Source organism: Sprattus sprattus (genome assembly GCF_963457725.1).
Source record: "Sprattus sprattus genome assembly, chromosome: 3".
NCBI lineage: Eukaryota > Metazoa > Chordata > Actinopteri > Clupeiformes > Clupeidae > Sprattus > Sprattus sprattus.
Window position 1 is genome coordinate 7,856,739 of NC_137922.1, and position 16,385 is coordinate 7,873,123.

The 16,385-nt window shown below is 44.5% G+C and overlaps 1 protein-coding gene across 1 annotated transcript in view; it reads right to left on the reverse strand.

Moving 5' to 3' along the window:
* ttll7 (tubulin tyrosine ligase-like family, member 7) overlaps window positions 1–16,385 on the reverse strand; it is a 60,248-nt gene that overhangs the window by 21,790 nt on the left and 22,073 nt on the right. Inside the window, exons 10-12 of the mRNA XM_080833808.1 lie at window positions 8,072–8,166; window positions 6,065–6,212; window positions 2,954–3,027 (exon numbers count right to left, since the gene is read on the reverse strand). Coding sequence (XP_080689934.1) covers window positions 2,954–3,027; window positions 6,065–6,212; window positions 8,072–8,166 — 317 coding nt within the window. The remainder of the gene's footprint in view (window positions 1–2,953; window positions 3,028–6,064; window positions 6,213–8,071; window positions 8,167–16,385) is intronic.

Genomic DNA, 16,385 nt, shown 5'->3' on the forward strand with positions numbered 1-16,385 from the left:
GAGATGGAGAGAGAAGGAGGGAGAATGGACAGACAGATGGAGGACGAGAAAAAAAGAAGGATGGAGAGAAAGAGAGTGAGGGAAAGAGATGGTGTGATACAGAGGGGTGAAATGGCAGACAGAGGTAAGACAAGAGGGACCAAGATTGAAACAGAAAGAGAGAGACAGAGAAGGGGAGAGTGAGTGATGAAGAGAGAATGACAAGAGGAGAACAGAAGATTGGTGATGAGCAAAATCTTTAGGTTATTTTTATGCGTCAGACACATCTCGACAGTACTTTAAAAGTACACTTAAAACATTTTGTACGATGCATTAGTTCACACTTCAAACTAGCTGATATTCGAACTCCATGTAAGACATGTGTCTGAAGCCAAAGACTAAACGAACGGCTTTGAATATTTATTCTAAACTCACAGGAGAATAGAGTAGAATAAACCACCCTTTCTATCTTCATAGTAAATCTCTAAATTCCTTTTATTATCTGCTTTAGGCCAAAAATAAATAAATTACATTTGCATGCCTGAATGAAACACCAAAGGTGTTAAAAGACTGATTGACTTGATGGAAACTCTGTTATAACCTAGTCTCTCTCACAATCCTTGAACAAGACCTAACATGGAACAGGAGACTATAGACTCTCTACCGGTCACTATGGACTAAGGCTGCACTTATCGGAGCCATGTTTGTAGATATTCCATCTAGACTTATATGCGTATACTGCTTGTCGGCAATAGTCTTTTGATTCTCGTCTTGAGTGATGTGTGCCTGGCCTTAGTAGTGGCTCATGTAGTGACTGGGCCTCTGGCATTCCACACGTCAGAGCCCGAGAGCGATGGAGCATCACACGAGGATGCATGCAGATCAGACGTTAGGCTTGTTTTTGGATTAATCGAATGCTCCCAAATAAGTGCATGCGATGATGTCGAGACACGCAGGCAGCTCCACTGTTGCTGCACTGGCCAACTAAAAGGCTGATGGCAAACACTGAGGTAGATTAGCCGTCGTGGAATACAATCCAGCAGATTAGCCGATTATCTCGCTGAATAAATTAGCAGCTTGATAGAACCCAGTGCTGTGGTAATGAAGCCTGGAAGCCACCCTTCAAGACTGGTGTGCACTTGACTCATTTGTTCTAGTCAGTATATGATGAAACAACATGTTTCTAGTCAGTATATGATGAAACAACATGTTTTCTACAATGAAACTGACATTTAACACATCATTTATTTGATTTAGGCATACACTACCCTTTGGACGCGATCATGCCCATGTTTACTTCTCCTCTTCTATGAATACGAGGTCAGTTAAGCAGAAACTCACTACCACTTCACAAGCCTCTATCTGGTGGTGGAAAAAGCTTTTGTGTGTGCAGGGACTTGCACAGAGCCCGGCACGACTGTTACCGTTAATTGTAAAGCAACTTCAAAATTGATCAGGGTCACATGTCTTAGAAACTGGATGACCCCCGCTCGTATATAATGAGTGATGGAGGCAGTAATGACCACATGTGGCGGACTGACTTTGAACTAGAGTGCCTGCGTCTGAACCCCGTTTAATTTAGCGAAGGGCTAAGTTAGTTAGGAGCCTCCGCTAATGAGCGTTGCTAAATCAACTCCTGCTGCTGTGCATTTAGAGTATCAGGCTCCTTATTAGTACCACGCTGAGAAGGCTTGTTTGGAGGTTACAGACAGTAACCCACCTCCACAACAAAGAGCCTCCCCAGCACAAGCAGGAGCAAAATGCAGAGGAAAGAACAGCAGTAGAAATATCTACTCGTCTCGGAGGGTAAATTAGTATAGAGAGTGTTTCATCCATTTGATACATTCCAAACCAATGACTGTAAACAACGTCAATGGAGAGGAAAGCGCTTAATGTAATGGCGTCAATGGAGAGGAAAAAGCTTAATGTAAGATAACGCGAAGTATGTCAATCACTTTATTGCCAAGTGTATCCACGCCTTCTTAGGACATAGTAGAATAATTATGTAAAAAAATGTGCAGATATCAGCTTGGGGAAAACAAACTGTTCAATTTAAGACGAGAGAAGTGACGTGGAAAAAAGGCTATTTTCTCATTAAAACACATGGGGAGGGGCCGAGCTACACATTGTACTGCAACCAGCCAGCAGGGGCGCTAGACCTGCGGTTGGTACACTTAGAGACGATACACTGTTTGTTACATTCATAGTTCCACATCAATCCAGAGCTCAATGTAGCGTTGCAGATTCAAACAGCAAACAGCAAAGGTGAGGGACTTTTTTGTCAAATTGTGGGCAGGTTTAATGTGGGCAGCCCATCTTGTCTGTGCTGACTTTGACCAGCGCTCACTACCTAATGACGCTCTCTAAACTGAGCACTCTATTCTCAGCACAGCTCAGCTCAGCTCATCACCAAGTGGGCAAGTCAAATCTGGCCATGCAACACTAGAGCCCTGATGAAAGTGGCAGCATGGAGCTAAGCCTTCACATCAATCACTGTGCACATATGCAGCTAGACAGCTTCCACGTCGCAGTTCCCATAGACAGTCAGCTAGAACAGAGTTGCCCCAGATTTGGCAGACCCAGGTCTATTCCATCTGGGACAAGTCAGGGGGGTCCATTCACTTTGACTCTTATTGTCTTCATGGGATAAGACTCTCTCTCTCCATCTCTCTCTTCCTCCCTCTCTCTCTCCCTCTTTTTCTCCCTCTCTCTCCATCTCTCCCTCTTTCTCTCCCTCTTTCTCTCTCTCTCCCTCTCTCTCTATGTTATTTATACCCAGGAGAGAAAAGTGCTCCACGAACGACCCCGTTAAACAGAGAGGAGCCAGAAAGGCTCTCCCACAGGATCTCCATCATAAGAGATGACTGTGGCAGGTCTGGCTCAGCTCTGGCCCAGGTCTGGCCCAGGTCTGGCCCAGGTCCGGCTCAGAGTCAGCGGATAACTATGAGGTTGCTGGCACGCATCCAACTCTTACCTGTAGTTCCCCAGGTGCCTCTTTTCATACTCCTCCCTGGAGATCTGCTTGCGGACCTGGACGAGTCTCTCTTTCTGAAACGAGGAAGAGAAAAGAAGGGGGGGGGTGGGGGGGGGGGGGGGGAGAGGGGGATAAATGAACTCCGTTGTGCCAAGATTCATCCACTCTTGAGTGCCTTTCCCCAAAGTGTCGTTGAACAACTACCATCATTAAATGATAGAGACAATCTCATTCTCAACTATAGGGGATAGGGGACACTCAACAACCCTGTAAGGAAACGCAGATCAGAATAGCAATGCAACAGTGTTGTTTTTTTTTTTCTCCAACTGCAGGCTCCTATAGAAGCTCAAAAAAGTAGAGAACTGAGCAATCACAACGCAGATACAAAGTCTGTGCTTAACTTTAGTTTATACAGGTAACAGCTTGTGATTCTTACTGATTAAATACCGCTTTTCATTTTAACACAAAAAAAAACATAAATGGCCAACTGTCAGCAGGGCAACTGGCAGGGGACGTGTTGGTGTACTGCCTATTACAGCCACCCTTCACTTTGACCAGCCCCTGCTGAGCCGTACAGGAGGCGTGTTGGTGTACTGCCTATTACAGCCACCCTTCACCCCGACCAGCCCCAGTTGAACCGTACAGGAGACGTGTTGGTGTACTGCCTATTACAGCCACCCTTTACCCCGACCAGCCCCATTTGAGCTGTACAGGAGACGTGTTGGTGTACTGCCTATTACAGCCACCCTTCACCCCGACCAGCCCCAGTTGAGCACTACAGGGGATGCATTACTGTATACTTTTACTCCCGCTGAAAGATAGACAAATAAAACAGTAAAACCAGCACCTTATGGTGCAATGATCTCACCTGCTTTGGAAGCTGGAAGCCAAAATTGCAATAACTAAGATCATGAATAATAGAATACCCGCGTTGTGACCTGCGCGAGGCATTCAGATGTCGAGACTCTAAAAGTTATGGCAGTCTGTTAAATAGGGGTCTATCGATATCATTGATCTGGTGATCGGATACCCACACTGCTCTCCAAAGGATCATCTGACACCATATACCATGCAGACTTCAGGCAGGTGCTGTTTGGGACTACTGTCCTGGTTTCAGCGGTTTAAGGTGAATTATCTGCATAAAGTGTGTATGTATTTTTCATAAGAAATTTGTTTTTGTTGTGCGCTCTATGTGTCTTGTGTGGGCGGGACAAGGGATGCTAAGATTACTCTCATGGACGAGGTTGAAGAATTCTGTTTTTAGTCCTTTAGATTTTTATTTTACTCATTTCAGCCGTCTGGTGATTTTTCTGGCACAGCATTGACATCACCAGCCAGGATGTGCTTAGGTCAACAAATGTGCGCAGCTTTCTACTTTCTTCCCTTAACCTAAGTGTATGATTTCAGCACCATCGTAGCAGTTACACACATTACAAAATTTTTTTTTACGTACTAATAAAGTTACGAAAGCACAATATTTCTGTGTCCAACTCTGTTTTCACCAGCAAAAATAACATTTCACTACACTTGTGTAGTCGCCTGGACTTTCACTTTTAAGCCGGAGCAATGATCCAGTCTCTGCCAGTCCACATGAACATGATTAGCGCTCTGACTGTGCTTGCATCTGGGTGGCTGGTGTGGTGGTGCACACATATGGCATCGGTGGCATTTGATAACTTGATTACTATTTAGTGTTTAATAATAGGCTACACAACATGCTCTTAAAGGTGCATTATGCAACAATTATGCTTCAGGATTAGGGTTAGGATAAGTAGTTTAACCTTAAAATAACAGCTTAAAAAAAATTGGGGCGCTACAATGACATTTAATATGGAGAATCGCGTCGGTGCCATTGGCATAGCAGGGTCGATAGGCATATAACTGCGTTCTGTAGTTTCGCCTGCCGCAGCCCGCCGACCTGACTTGTTTACCTTCTGCCGATCTAGTAAGTAGCTTATTTGCCGTCTTGCTTAGTCTTGTGTTGCACTTGCTTGATGTTTGACTGTGTAAGGACAGTCGTTGAGTAACTGGTTTGTCATAATGTCAAAGTCAGCACATTTCAAGAGATTTCGTTAGTTTTAGCTGCTAGCATACCTTTAGCGAATAGCTATTGATCCTTATTGCACCTTTAAGCTGGGGCATTGAAACATGTATTTTGATAGTGAGATTTTAAATCATGACTCTCCATAAAAAGGACAAATGTGTGATTTGGTTGATTTACGGTGCAGATCCATTCAAGCGATCTGGGCGACGCGATCTGGGCGACCCCATGCATTTCAACGGGAGCCAGCTCCATTGTGACGTAGACCAGCGATCTGAGCGACGCGACTGATGAAAATTCGAACATGCTCAAACTTATGCAAATGAGGAGCGATTTTTCTCGTCTTTGACGGTTTGAAAAATCACTAGTCCAGTCTATTTCCACACGCTACACCACGCCCACTCAAAGCGATGGAATTTGATCGCGTCGCTCAGATCGCTTGAATGGATCTGCACCGTTACGTGATTGTTGGGCTTATGACAAACATAGCAGCAATGGTTTGACTTTAGGGTATTCATAATACAGTTCTTCCCATGCTTTCATATGCAAAATCAAAGTCTTCCAAGGATGTTAAAGACATTCAGCTATGATGCATAAAGTCCCTTCCAAATGACTTACAGTTCTTAAACAGTATATGTGTATATATGTTAATGCCATTTTTAAGTTGTTTAGCCATTAACACTCTGGCAGGGGGAATGTCAATGGAAACTAGCCTTTTGGCTACAATTGGGTGCATTTACATTTTAATGTTTATTAATGTACACTGTCCCTCTTCAACAAATAAACAAACTGAAACTGAAACTGAAACACAAAACTCTACGATACTGTCAGTGTCAACTGTTCTCTTTTGTGTTCTCTTTAGAGCTCTAGAGCTGCAATGTATTTTAATTTAAATTGATCACTTTCACCAACACTATCAGCCCACCCACGCCTCCAGTTATCTATTGTTTGTTTGTTAGTTTGTTTGTTTGTTTGTTTCTCCACAGTACATAGTGCACATCTAAAAAGGGATCGATAAATCAAAGGTGGTGGAGGTCCACACAGCTGGTCATCTGTGAAACGCAGCGTACCAGTTCCTCTCTCCGGCGCTCCAGGGTGTGCCGCTGCCTCTCCCGCTCCGAGGATCCGGCCGAGAGCCTCTTCATGGAGCCGTGGCCGTAGAGCCGCCGCTGGGCCTCCGCCTTCTGCTGGGCCAGGTTACGCCTCTTATCGCTCGCCCTGATCACGCAACACACACACACACACACACAGACACACACACACACACACACGCACACACAGACACACACACACACACAGGCACACACACACACAGCGGTGAGAGCATAGAACGCACAGAAGCCTCTAGCGAGGTGAGATGCAGGGGTTTCTTTTGTTTTTGACAGGATTTGTTCTGTCTGCGGGGGGGGTAAAGAAAACAAAGAAAGCTCACTGACCCTTCAAATTTGTAACTGCACTGTGACAGCGGAGGCCAGGCTATGGCTAGGGTTTCTGGGGAGAACTCCTGTGTCCACATCACCTTTTTTTTATTCTTTAGTTTTTCTTCTGAAAACCCTTACTGTGCAAAGACCTGGCCAAACATCGAGCTATTGATCTTAAAAGAGGTGTCCACACTATTCCGTAGAGAATCTTGACTGGGCAGAGGTAGAAGAACTGTCCTTTCATTGAGAGGAAACTAGTCACATTTTTCCTGCCAAAGGAAAGAACTTACTTAGAGAAGTACCATCATACAGGTTGTACTGGAGCGATTTGAAATGCGGTGGGTTAAGACACAGGGACACCTCTGTTGTGGGTTAATACTGTGACACAGGTACACCTGTGCTGCAGGTTAAGACTGTGACTCAGGGACACCTGTGCGGTAGGTTAATACTGTGACACAGGTACATCTGCAAACCTTACTTCTATATAGCCATGGGAAGAATGGAAAGTTAAAGTATGAAAATTATGAAAATGCCATGCCTGGCTTAGAGATTTTAATCAAGACCACACAATTATTAAGAAGCATAGAAATTAATACTTTTTAAAAGTAACTGTAGTTTTGTCTATCTGTCTATTTGCAAGTGCCTATCACTGTGTTATAGAAGACTAATCTGCATAAAAGCACAGTTGCATAAAATATGCCATATGAATAAAAAACTGTTCATGCAAGAAAAGAGTCTACAAGGTGTGTGAGCAATATTTTTCATTATATTTTTCAGTAGAGATCAGTGACTCTCAAGAGAGGTGTCTTAGATTTCTGAAAGTAAGACAAGGCCTTGTTAAATAATATAAATATAAAACCAAAACATCTTCAATATTCTTATGAAATATCACATCCAAGCTTCATGCATTAATTAATGCTATTTTTGTTGTAAGTGGTCATCATCGACTGAATCTTTCCTGTCCAACTACTAGGAGCTTTGATTTAACTGGCTTGTAAGACTCTTGTAAGACACATGTAAGACACACAACTGGCTTGGTATCCTCTTCTTTCTAACAGGCACTCTCTGGTGTTGGCAATGCCTCCTCCATACCTCCGATGTCTAGCTGTGATAGGACATACTTTATTACAGGTGGGAAATGGTCCAGTCGTGATAAAGCACCCTAGTGATTCAGCCAAAGGCCAATAGCATGCGTCGAACACAGAGGGAGGCGTAACTTAGCCTCTCTAGCCATTGTGAATGATCTGCATGCATGGAGGCTACAGCATGTCAAGTCAGCTTACAGTTCAAAAAGCTCACAAAGGTAAGCACACAGTTTCTCAACAGTGACAGAACAAAATCCCCCATTGCAAGACACCCGAATGTCCCCCCACACTGCATCTCTGCACACGATAAAAAGAAAGATCTAGAAACATTCAAAAGATTTCAAAGTTTCTGCTGTGGAACGAGCGAATCAATAGCACGTGAAACATTGAAAAGCCTTGGACATCTCAGGGTTAAATGTGTGCTTTTTGTTTAATTCTTCTCTCCTTCTCTCTATAATGGGGCTCGGGAGACTGCGTTTGATGATTCCAGAGAAATCCAACCGAGGGCAATGCTGCGCTGCATTGCGGCTGCGGCGGCTGATGCGTTGGCTGATGCGGCGGAGAAGCCTACCTGATGTTGAGCAGTTTCAGGGCGTTGAGCAGCGCCCCCTTCTTCACATCATAATCAATCCTCTGATCGGTGCTGAAGCTCGGAGCGCGATTGATCTGCAACGGAGCACAAGAGAATAGTGTTCATCCTCTAGAAGACCATTTCAAATACAATCCTTAGAAACACTGACAGTTTTCCCCATCATTGTTTAAATGAATAGGGCCCTTTCTTTGTCACCTTTGACCTTGCTAATCATCCTGTTGGCCGAAACATACCCACGTCTACGGCAGTCACAGCAGTGACAGAAGCCCCTGGGAAAAAGACTAAAAAGGCTACGCTTTGAACGAGACACAACCTATACCCATGCCCTTGACAAAAAAAAAAAAAAAAAGACCTTGTCCACATCTGAGCTGAATCTGGGCTCTGCCGAGCTGCATAGATGAACAGACAGTTCCTAGGAGTGCAACAGAGCTATGCAATACAGTACGCGGCATCTGAAAGAGGTCCATTGAAAAGCCTGCAACGGCCACCCCCAAACACAACAATGGGCCAAGAGTTGTCAGGCAACCTGAATGCGGGTATCAAGTGTTATTTGTAACATGCCAAAAATCAATTGTGTCTCCCATCACTGGTCATGGTCTAGGAGCCGTTAAGAGCTACAAAGGAAGGGACAGAAGGGGTGAGGGGCGGCCCTGACTGAGCGTCTTCCTGCTGGACAGCTTAGACCGCAGCAGTGCCGCGGTGCCACCGCCAAACACAGGATCAGATAGCCGAGCCGGAGTGGAGCGGCAGGAGATAACACCTATTCTCCACTGGGAGTGGGACACGCCACTGAACCAGTCATTTGACCTTTCAAGGGAGGTGGGGTTAGCGCAGCAAAACACCTCGAGATAACTATCTTTTATTTTAAAAATAAATAAAAAAAGGGATACAAAAAAAAATGCTCATCTATGATTAAGGGTAAGTAAGGGTTTTTCTACAAAATAGAAATAAAGGAGGCTCATGTCTATTCACATAATCAAAGAATTATGTCTATAGTGGAGTGAAAGTGCTTTTACTGGTTACAAACATTTCCCAAAGAGCAAGACACTATTATCGTGTTCGAGGAGAACGCTTGCGCTGGACTCAAACGGCTTTTCATAAAGAATTAAACACGCTTTCCGTGGTGTTCTGGAAGCGCTCGCACCAATCCCATCTCCCAACCTTACTTCAGTGAGACTTAAACATCCGTACTGCTGAGGCAGCGGAGGTTTGGGAGAGAGCTGGATGCCGTGCCCCCGACACCAGACGGGGCCGAGCGTCTGGAAATGAGTGGCGCGTCTCCGGCGCTGGCTGCCGCTGAAGGGGTTGTCCCGGTGAAATCTAGCCTACCCCGGCTGGATGCTAATCCCCATCACAAAGGTGCTTACTGATGTGTGGGAGGCTTAGGAGTGAGCCGTAAGATAATATTTACATCACAAGCGAGCGGCGCAGGGGTGAGAGAGACGCCCCAAGATGGTAACTGTGGGCTAAATCAATGAGTTTTACTGTACCGGCTGTAACCTAGCAGACTGGCACCCCCCCGCACCCCACCCCCATAGTCTTTGACCACGGCTTTGGGAAGTGCAGTGATACCCAGTGAGAGCTGCCCTGCAGATGGCTTGGCCCAGTGCACACTCTCTCACAAACACACACACACACACAAAAAAACACACACACACACACACAGGGGAAAAAACACAACAAAGAGAGCCTCTTCATGTTCTACAACACAGGAGTACCCTCCGATTTATAGTGTCAGGCATTTAACAGCCGGAATTGTTCTCCCCTGCCGCCCTCCGCCTCTTTTGAGCAGTGCTTTCAGTCAATGGAGAGGGCACTTATCTCCCACTCTCCAATTCAACTCATCTTTCCATGGGGACGTGGGACGGGGGAGATAGATCACCAATTTTTAATTTCCATACCTCTGAAACATAATAAATAAAATAAGGAGTGCACTAGAGTAAAGATAATGCTAGTTCACTGCATAATCCTCTGAGCATTTCAGCTTTTTTTATATTCTTTCTGTGTCTGTCTCACACCTTTAATTCTGTTCCACTGTGATTTGTGGTGTCAATCTGTCAACAGTGAGGACTGGAAGTGACAGGATGGTGGGACTGGTCTGCGCTGAGCTGGGGCTAATGAACCCACCTAGCCTCTAAACCCCCCCCCAGTGAGCCCGCTAAGCATCTCTGGGACGGCTTAAAGACATTCAATAAAAATGTCAAGTAAAAAGAAAACGCTTTTTGATTTGACCTCTTGCCCCTTTCAAAGAAAAATAATTTGTACATGTGGTTCCATGTTGATAACTCAGAGGGGTAAAGGGCTTTTTTTCATGATGTATTGGTCAAGTCCCCCTTTACTGCAGCGAAAGTAGGACTTTCCTTTTACTGTTCACTATACCTACTCTTCACTATTCACAATTTTTCGCACAGTTTTAATTCACTAGATAGTTTTAATTCATAAATAATACAGAGAGATAGTTTCGTAAGTGCGGTCCACAGTGATTCCATTTACGCCTGCAATCAACCCCAGATGAATCCCACATTTGGTTTGAATTTACTTTGATGTACTAGAGGTCTAACGATCTTCATTATTGAGCTTCGAGCTCCAGCGTGAAGGCAAACGAGCAGAGCGTCTAGGAAGAGCAGTGGGGACTTCTGACGTGAGCGCAGCCCAGTTCAAAACCACGGCATGGCAAAGCACACCATCTTTTCCGTGTGTGCTGGAGTGGAATAATATTTAAAAGAACTGTAGTACAGAAAATGTGTGTACATAAACATATATAATGTATTGTTTTGTATGGGGTTTTTTTCCACCAAAAATGTTGACATTGTAAAAAAAAAACAAATGCTGTTCTTTTCCCGTTCAGAAATGACCAGGAGGCTCGAGGGCATTGGCGTAGCTCAAGTGCTTCCAAAACAAATCAAAGCAAAAACAAACTGGGTAGAGCGTGGTGGTAGAGCCCAGCGTGCCGCCACGCACCGCTAAACCTCGTCTCCAGTTTCCCATCATTATCAATCACTTTGCCAGGCCTTTGTTACATTTCTGCTGGCTAATTCAGCCCCAGAAACACAATACTGCTCCCAGGGTGCACCAGTGCTGAGGAGCAAACCGACCGCTGCTACTACTACAAGAACCTTCTGAAGTCACCTGAGGCTCGCTCTCTCACAAACTCACACACACACACAAACTCACACACTCACACCCACACACACACAAACCCACACACTCACACCCACACACACACACTCACACAAACACTCACACACACACACACACACAAACTCACACACCCACACCCACACACATATACACTCACACCCACACACACACACAAACCCACACACTCACACCCACACACACACTCACACACTCACACACACACACACACACACACACACACACACACACACACAAACTCACACACCCACACACATATACACACACACTCACACACAAACACATATACACACACACTCGCACACAAACACGCACGCACGCACGCACGCACAAACGCACACACGCACACACACACACACCCACACACCCACACACACACTCACACACACACACACACACACACACACACACTCACACACACACACACACACCCTCACACACTCACACACACACACACACACACATATACATACACACAACCAAAACACACGCACACTGGTTTGAAGTACTACCATGTGCTCTCAATGATGGCACATGGGCTAGATAGAATGGTTAATTGCCCCATGGAAAAGACAGGGGAATGTCTATTCTGAGCTTTATTGCATGAGAACGACGTGGTAAGAATATAACATAGTTCTGCAAAGACACAGATAGAGACGGACAAGCCCATAGATCACTGTAATTATTTTGAATAAATCCTCTTAACTGGAGGGACCTCTAGAAGATAAACAGTGCCACCTAGAGGCACCGGTGTAAATCTCAGAACTGCAGTATAGGACATTGACCTGTAGGCCAATATTAATGAATCAGAACACTACATATCTGTATCTGTATATCGTAACAATAACAATCTATGACATTTACAAACACCTAAGCTGTTACTGCAATCTGTGCTTCCAGGGCCGCTTTGAGCTTCAATGCAGAGGTAAACATTTTTTAGTTTCCAACCACAGGCTACAAATGACATCAGGGTTTGTGTGTATGCGTGTGTGTGTGTGTGTATGCGTGTGTGTATGCTTGTATGCGTGTGTGTGTGTGTGTGTGTGTGTGTGTGTGTGTGTGTGTGTGTGTGTGTGTGTGTGTGTATGCTTACGCGTCTCTCAAAAGATCAAACAGGGATGTGAGTGTGGGATAAAAGAGTCCGGTCTGTAAAGGGGTCTGTTTGTTTACACCGCCTGGCGCTCTCTACGTCCGCTCACTCAGGGGGAGGAAGAGGAGGTCTGGATGGTGCTTAGTTTCCGGAAAGAACTAGAAGCAGTCGGGGTAGGGTAGGGTAGGATACGGGAGGGGAGGGGGGGTAGGAGGGTTGTGAGTGTAGCCTAAGCGCTGGAACTGTTCAGGAAACACAGGAGCCTCAGCAACGCCTGCCTCTTTAATCTCTAAATCACACAACATGGCCAAACACACATACAACCATGATAGGCCCAATCCAACCATCATCACAACACACCCACACACACACACACACACACACTCAATAACACACAACAGCACTAATATGCACACATTCACAATAAAACAAACATGTGACCAAACACACACACACACAAACACACATTGATGTGTAACTTGCATAAATACCAAGTGACAAAAGCACTTCCTTTCCAAAGGACACAGGTCATCATGACAGCCATGCTTTGAATGCTTTTTTATTGCTTTTCTTCTATTCATGAGAATAAATATTGTGTATCCAGAGCCCGTTTTTTTCTCTCAAACAAGTTAACTTTTGGTTACACATGTTTGTGAAATATTCTCCCTTAAAAACAGACCACTGCATACATACCAATATGCAAAACTTTTGGTTACGCATGTTTGTGAAATATTCTCCCTTAAAACAGACCACTGCATACATACCAATATGCAAAACTTTTGGTTACGCATGTTTGTGAAATATTCTCCCTTAAAACCATTAAACCCATATGCAATGGCTTCCTGAAGCACAAGACTGTTTTCAAGCCAGAGTAGAGCAAAAAAACAAAAAAAATCTGAGGGGAAAAAATAGAGGGAAAAAAATGATGGTGAGAGAAACTGAGAAAAAGGTAGAGAGTCTGAACACTGAACCGGTCACTTCAGGATACTAATTATTGTTTTAGCTCGCAAGCACTTGTTCTTTTCATTTAGAAAAAGCAGCTGTTCTTTATGTCCAAATGTGCAAACAAGGAGTACACTCAGCTTTAATGAGCCAGGTCTCTGCGAGTGGTCTAGCAGGCAGAGCCACTCTGGAGGAAGAAACCACCAAAATTCATAAAAACAATAAATTTGCACCCAGCATGGGCGCTGGCAGGACAGACATGCGCATCATTTAAAGGGGCAGTTTGCATGTAGACTCTTTCTCTCTCTCACTGTGCACCCTGCATATTTGCCTGTTGCCCGCTTTTACATTATTCGTCATGCTAGCTTACCAACTCCAGTGTGACCAGCTCCAGGAAGGAGTTGGGGAAGGAAGAAAGAAAAAAAAAGAATCTCAAAGGGCCCGGGGGGCAGAGATATCAGTGTGTTACACAAGACTTTTCCTAATGGGAAGGAGCGTTCTGGAAGGTTCTAGCTGACCCCCTTGGTTCCTATACTTCCCAGCAACAACCGCTCTAATCCGTAAGCAGCGCTGCAATTAGCATTCCAACAGCAGCCTGTCGCATCAGAGCGCACACACACACACACACACACTCACGGAGTGAATGAGCCGCAGACGACACCCAGATGATGTTCGGGGGACCTAATGAAAGTGAGGTTTCTAGGGTTACAATGTGTGTGTGTGTGTGTGTGTCTGTGTGTGTGTTTATATATGTTTATGTGTGTGTGTATGTGTGGCTGTGCGGGGGTGTATTTGTGTGTGTGTGTGTTTGTGTGTGAATGTGTATCGCTGCCTTGTTTTGAATGTCAATAGGAGCGAAACTGGTGTTGAGAGCCCGGTGAATTAAGATAAGGATCGCACAAAAGATCCTCTTTTTTTCTCTCTGTGTGAACACAATGCCGTCGTCCACTGATTCACTGAGTCCTATCAGTGCACCACCTCTTCACATTCTTTCTTTCTTTCTCTCTTTTTTTCTCATTCTTTCTTTCTCTCTCTCTCTCTCTCTCTTTCTCGACTGCTACTCTTTGTGAGTTTATTCATGAGAATATTGCTTCTTACATTTCGGTGCCTGTCACAGCGATCTGTAAGCGTGAGCGTCTATCTGTGGTGTCTCAGTGTGGTGTGTTTCAGCCACCTGGGTCACTCAACAGCAAGACTGTGCCACATCACCAAACATACAGCCTCATCCTGCCGTTCACAAGTGCAATCACTAGATGTTGCTTTCCCAGTCTCAGAGAAAAACATCCAGCCGCCTGTCTTTTGTTCTTCTATTATAAAACACCAGGTCACTTTTATACCTCAAGACTGTTTTTTGCCTGAAGTCACAATTTTCTACCGAGTTTGTTTGGTAGCAGCCCTGCTCTATAACAAGACAGGTAAACAACTCACATACACCCACACAGAGAGCCAGCCACACAGCGAGTTTACCTTGTGTATTGTATGGGGAGAGGACTAGCACACACAGAGCCAGACACTCAGCGAGTTTACCTTGTGTATTGTATGGGGAGAGGACTAGCACACACAGAGCCAGACACTCAGTGAGTTTACCTTGTGTATTGTATGGGGAGAGGACTTTCCATCTAGGAATGGAAGAAAAGTCAAATGTTTTACATCCAGCAATGCCATCTCTATGAAGCCATGGCCTCACAGAAATTCAAGTTAAGCCAAAAAAAAAAAGAAGATATTTTTTTAGAATATTTTACGTAATAAATATTGGAATTCAAAGAAATAAACTATATGCAATGTAGACAGATATGAATCTGAAAAAAAAAATCTGATTTTGTTGCAAACACTGTAGATGAGCTTTTGGAACTGCCACCTGACTTGTCACTTGAATTTGGAAATAAATGATTGCTTCCGCAAATGTAGCGTGAAACAGAAACAGCTTTTTTTCCCCCTCCTGTGTGGGACTTGAAAAGGATGTTAATTGATGGGAGTTATGGCAGGCTGCTCATAGCACTGAGGGGATCATTATCGGCGGAGTGTAAAAACGGCATCTACGGCTGTTTGCATTCTATCACACGCACAAGCTGCGGAACAGCCCAAGGAAGGAAGCAAGCGCAGCCTCAGTCGGCACGAGGGCGTCACGTTAGGTGTGTTTCAGCGCTCAACTGGCATCGGGGAAGAAAAGACGACACCAAAAACAGGATCCATGTGTAACCAAGACAAACGCAGCCAACATATCTAAGAAAACAACTTATTTTCAAGTTTAGAACAAAAATTAGGATTTAAAATATATATATATATATATATATATATATGTATATATATATATATATATATATATTTTTTTTTTTTTGGTTTCTGCGGTTGTAAAAAAAAAAAATGATCCTACAGGCGATTCACATAGCATAATCAATTTGAGGGAGGACAGAGTGAAGAAGGAGAAAGAGAGACGAAGAAGGGACGGGGAAGAGAGAAAGAGAGAGAGAGAGAGGGAAAGAAAAAGCCCAGCACTTTGGGTTAGCTAAAGGATTTAGGTCATGCTTTAACTGGCTGACATCAGGCAGTGAGCTGGATGGAAAAGCTGGTGCGGATCTTTCAGGGCCAGACAATCAGAGAAGGAAAAGAGAAAAAAGAAAAAGAGGGAGAAAGAAACGCATTCCTGGGGTGGCTGGACGGCGAACCTGCAGCCCTGACCTACATTTCCTGCACGAGTCAGGGAGCACAGCTCTCCGCTGGCAAGGGCCTTCACTAAAATCAGCCTTTGGATCTAGTGGCAGGGGTGTGTGTGTGTGTGTGTGTGTGTGTGTGTGTGTGTGTGTGTGTATAATATACCATCTTTTCCTAAGTTTATTAACACTGCCATTCTGGGCCAACCACTGGCCGTTTGAAATGTGCCAGACAAACTTGAGCTACTCACTGAGAAAGAATAACACACACACACACACACACACACACACACACACACACACACACACACACACACAGACTAACACAGACTTACATATAGACAAACTTGAGCTACTCACAGAGGAAGAATAACATTACACGCCCTAGCCGAGTCTGTTTTGTATTTCAGTCTTTCAAAGCCCATAATTCAGTTCAATGCAGCCGGCCCAA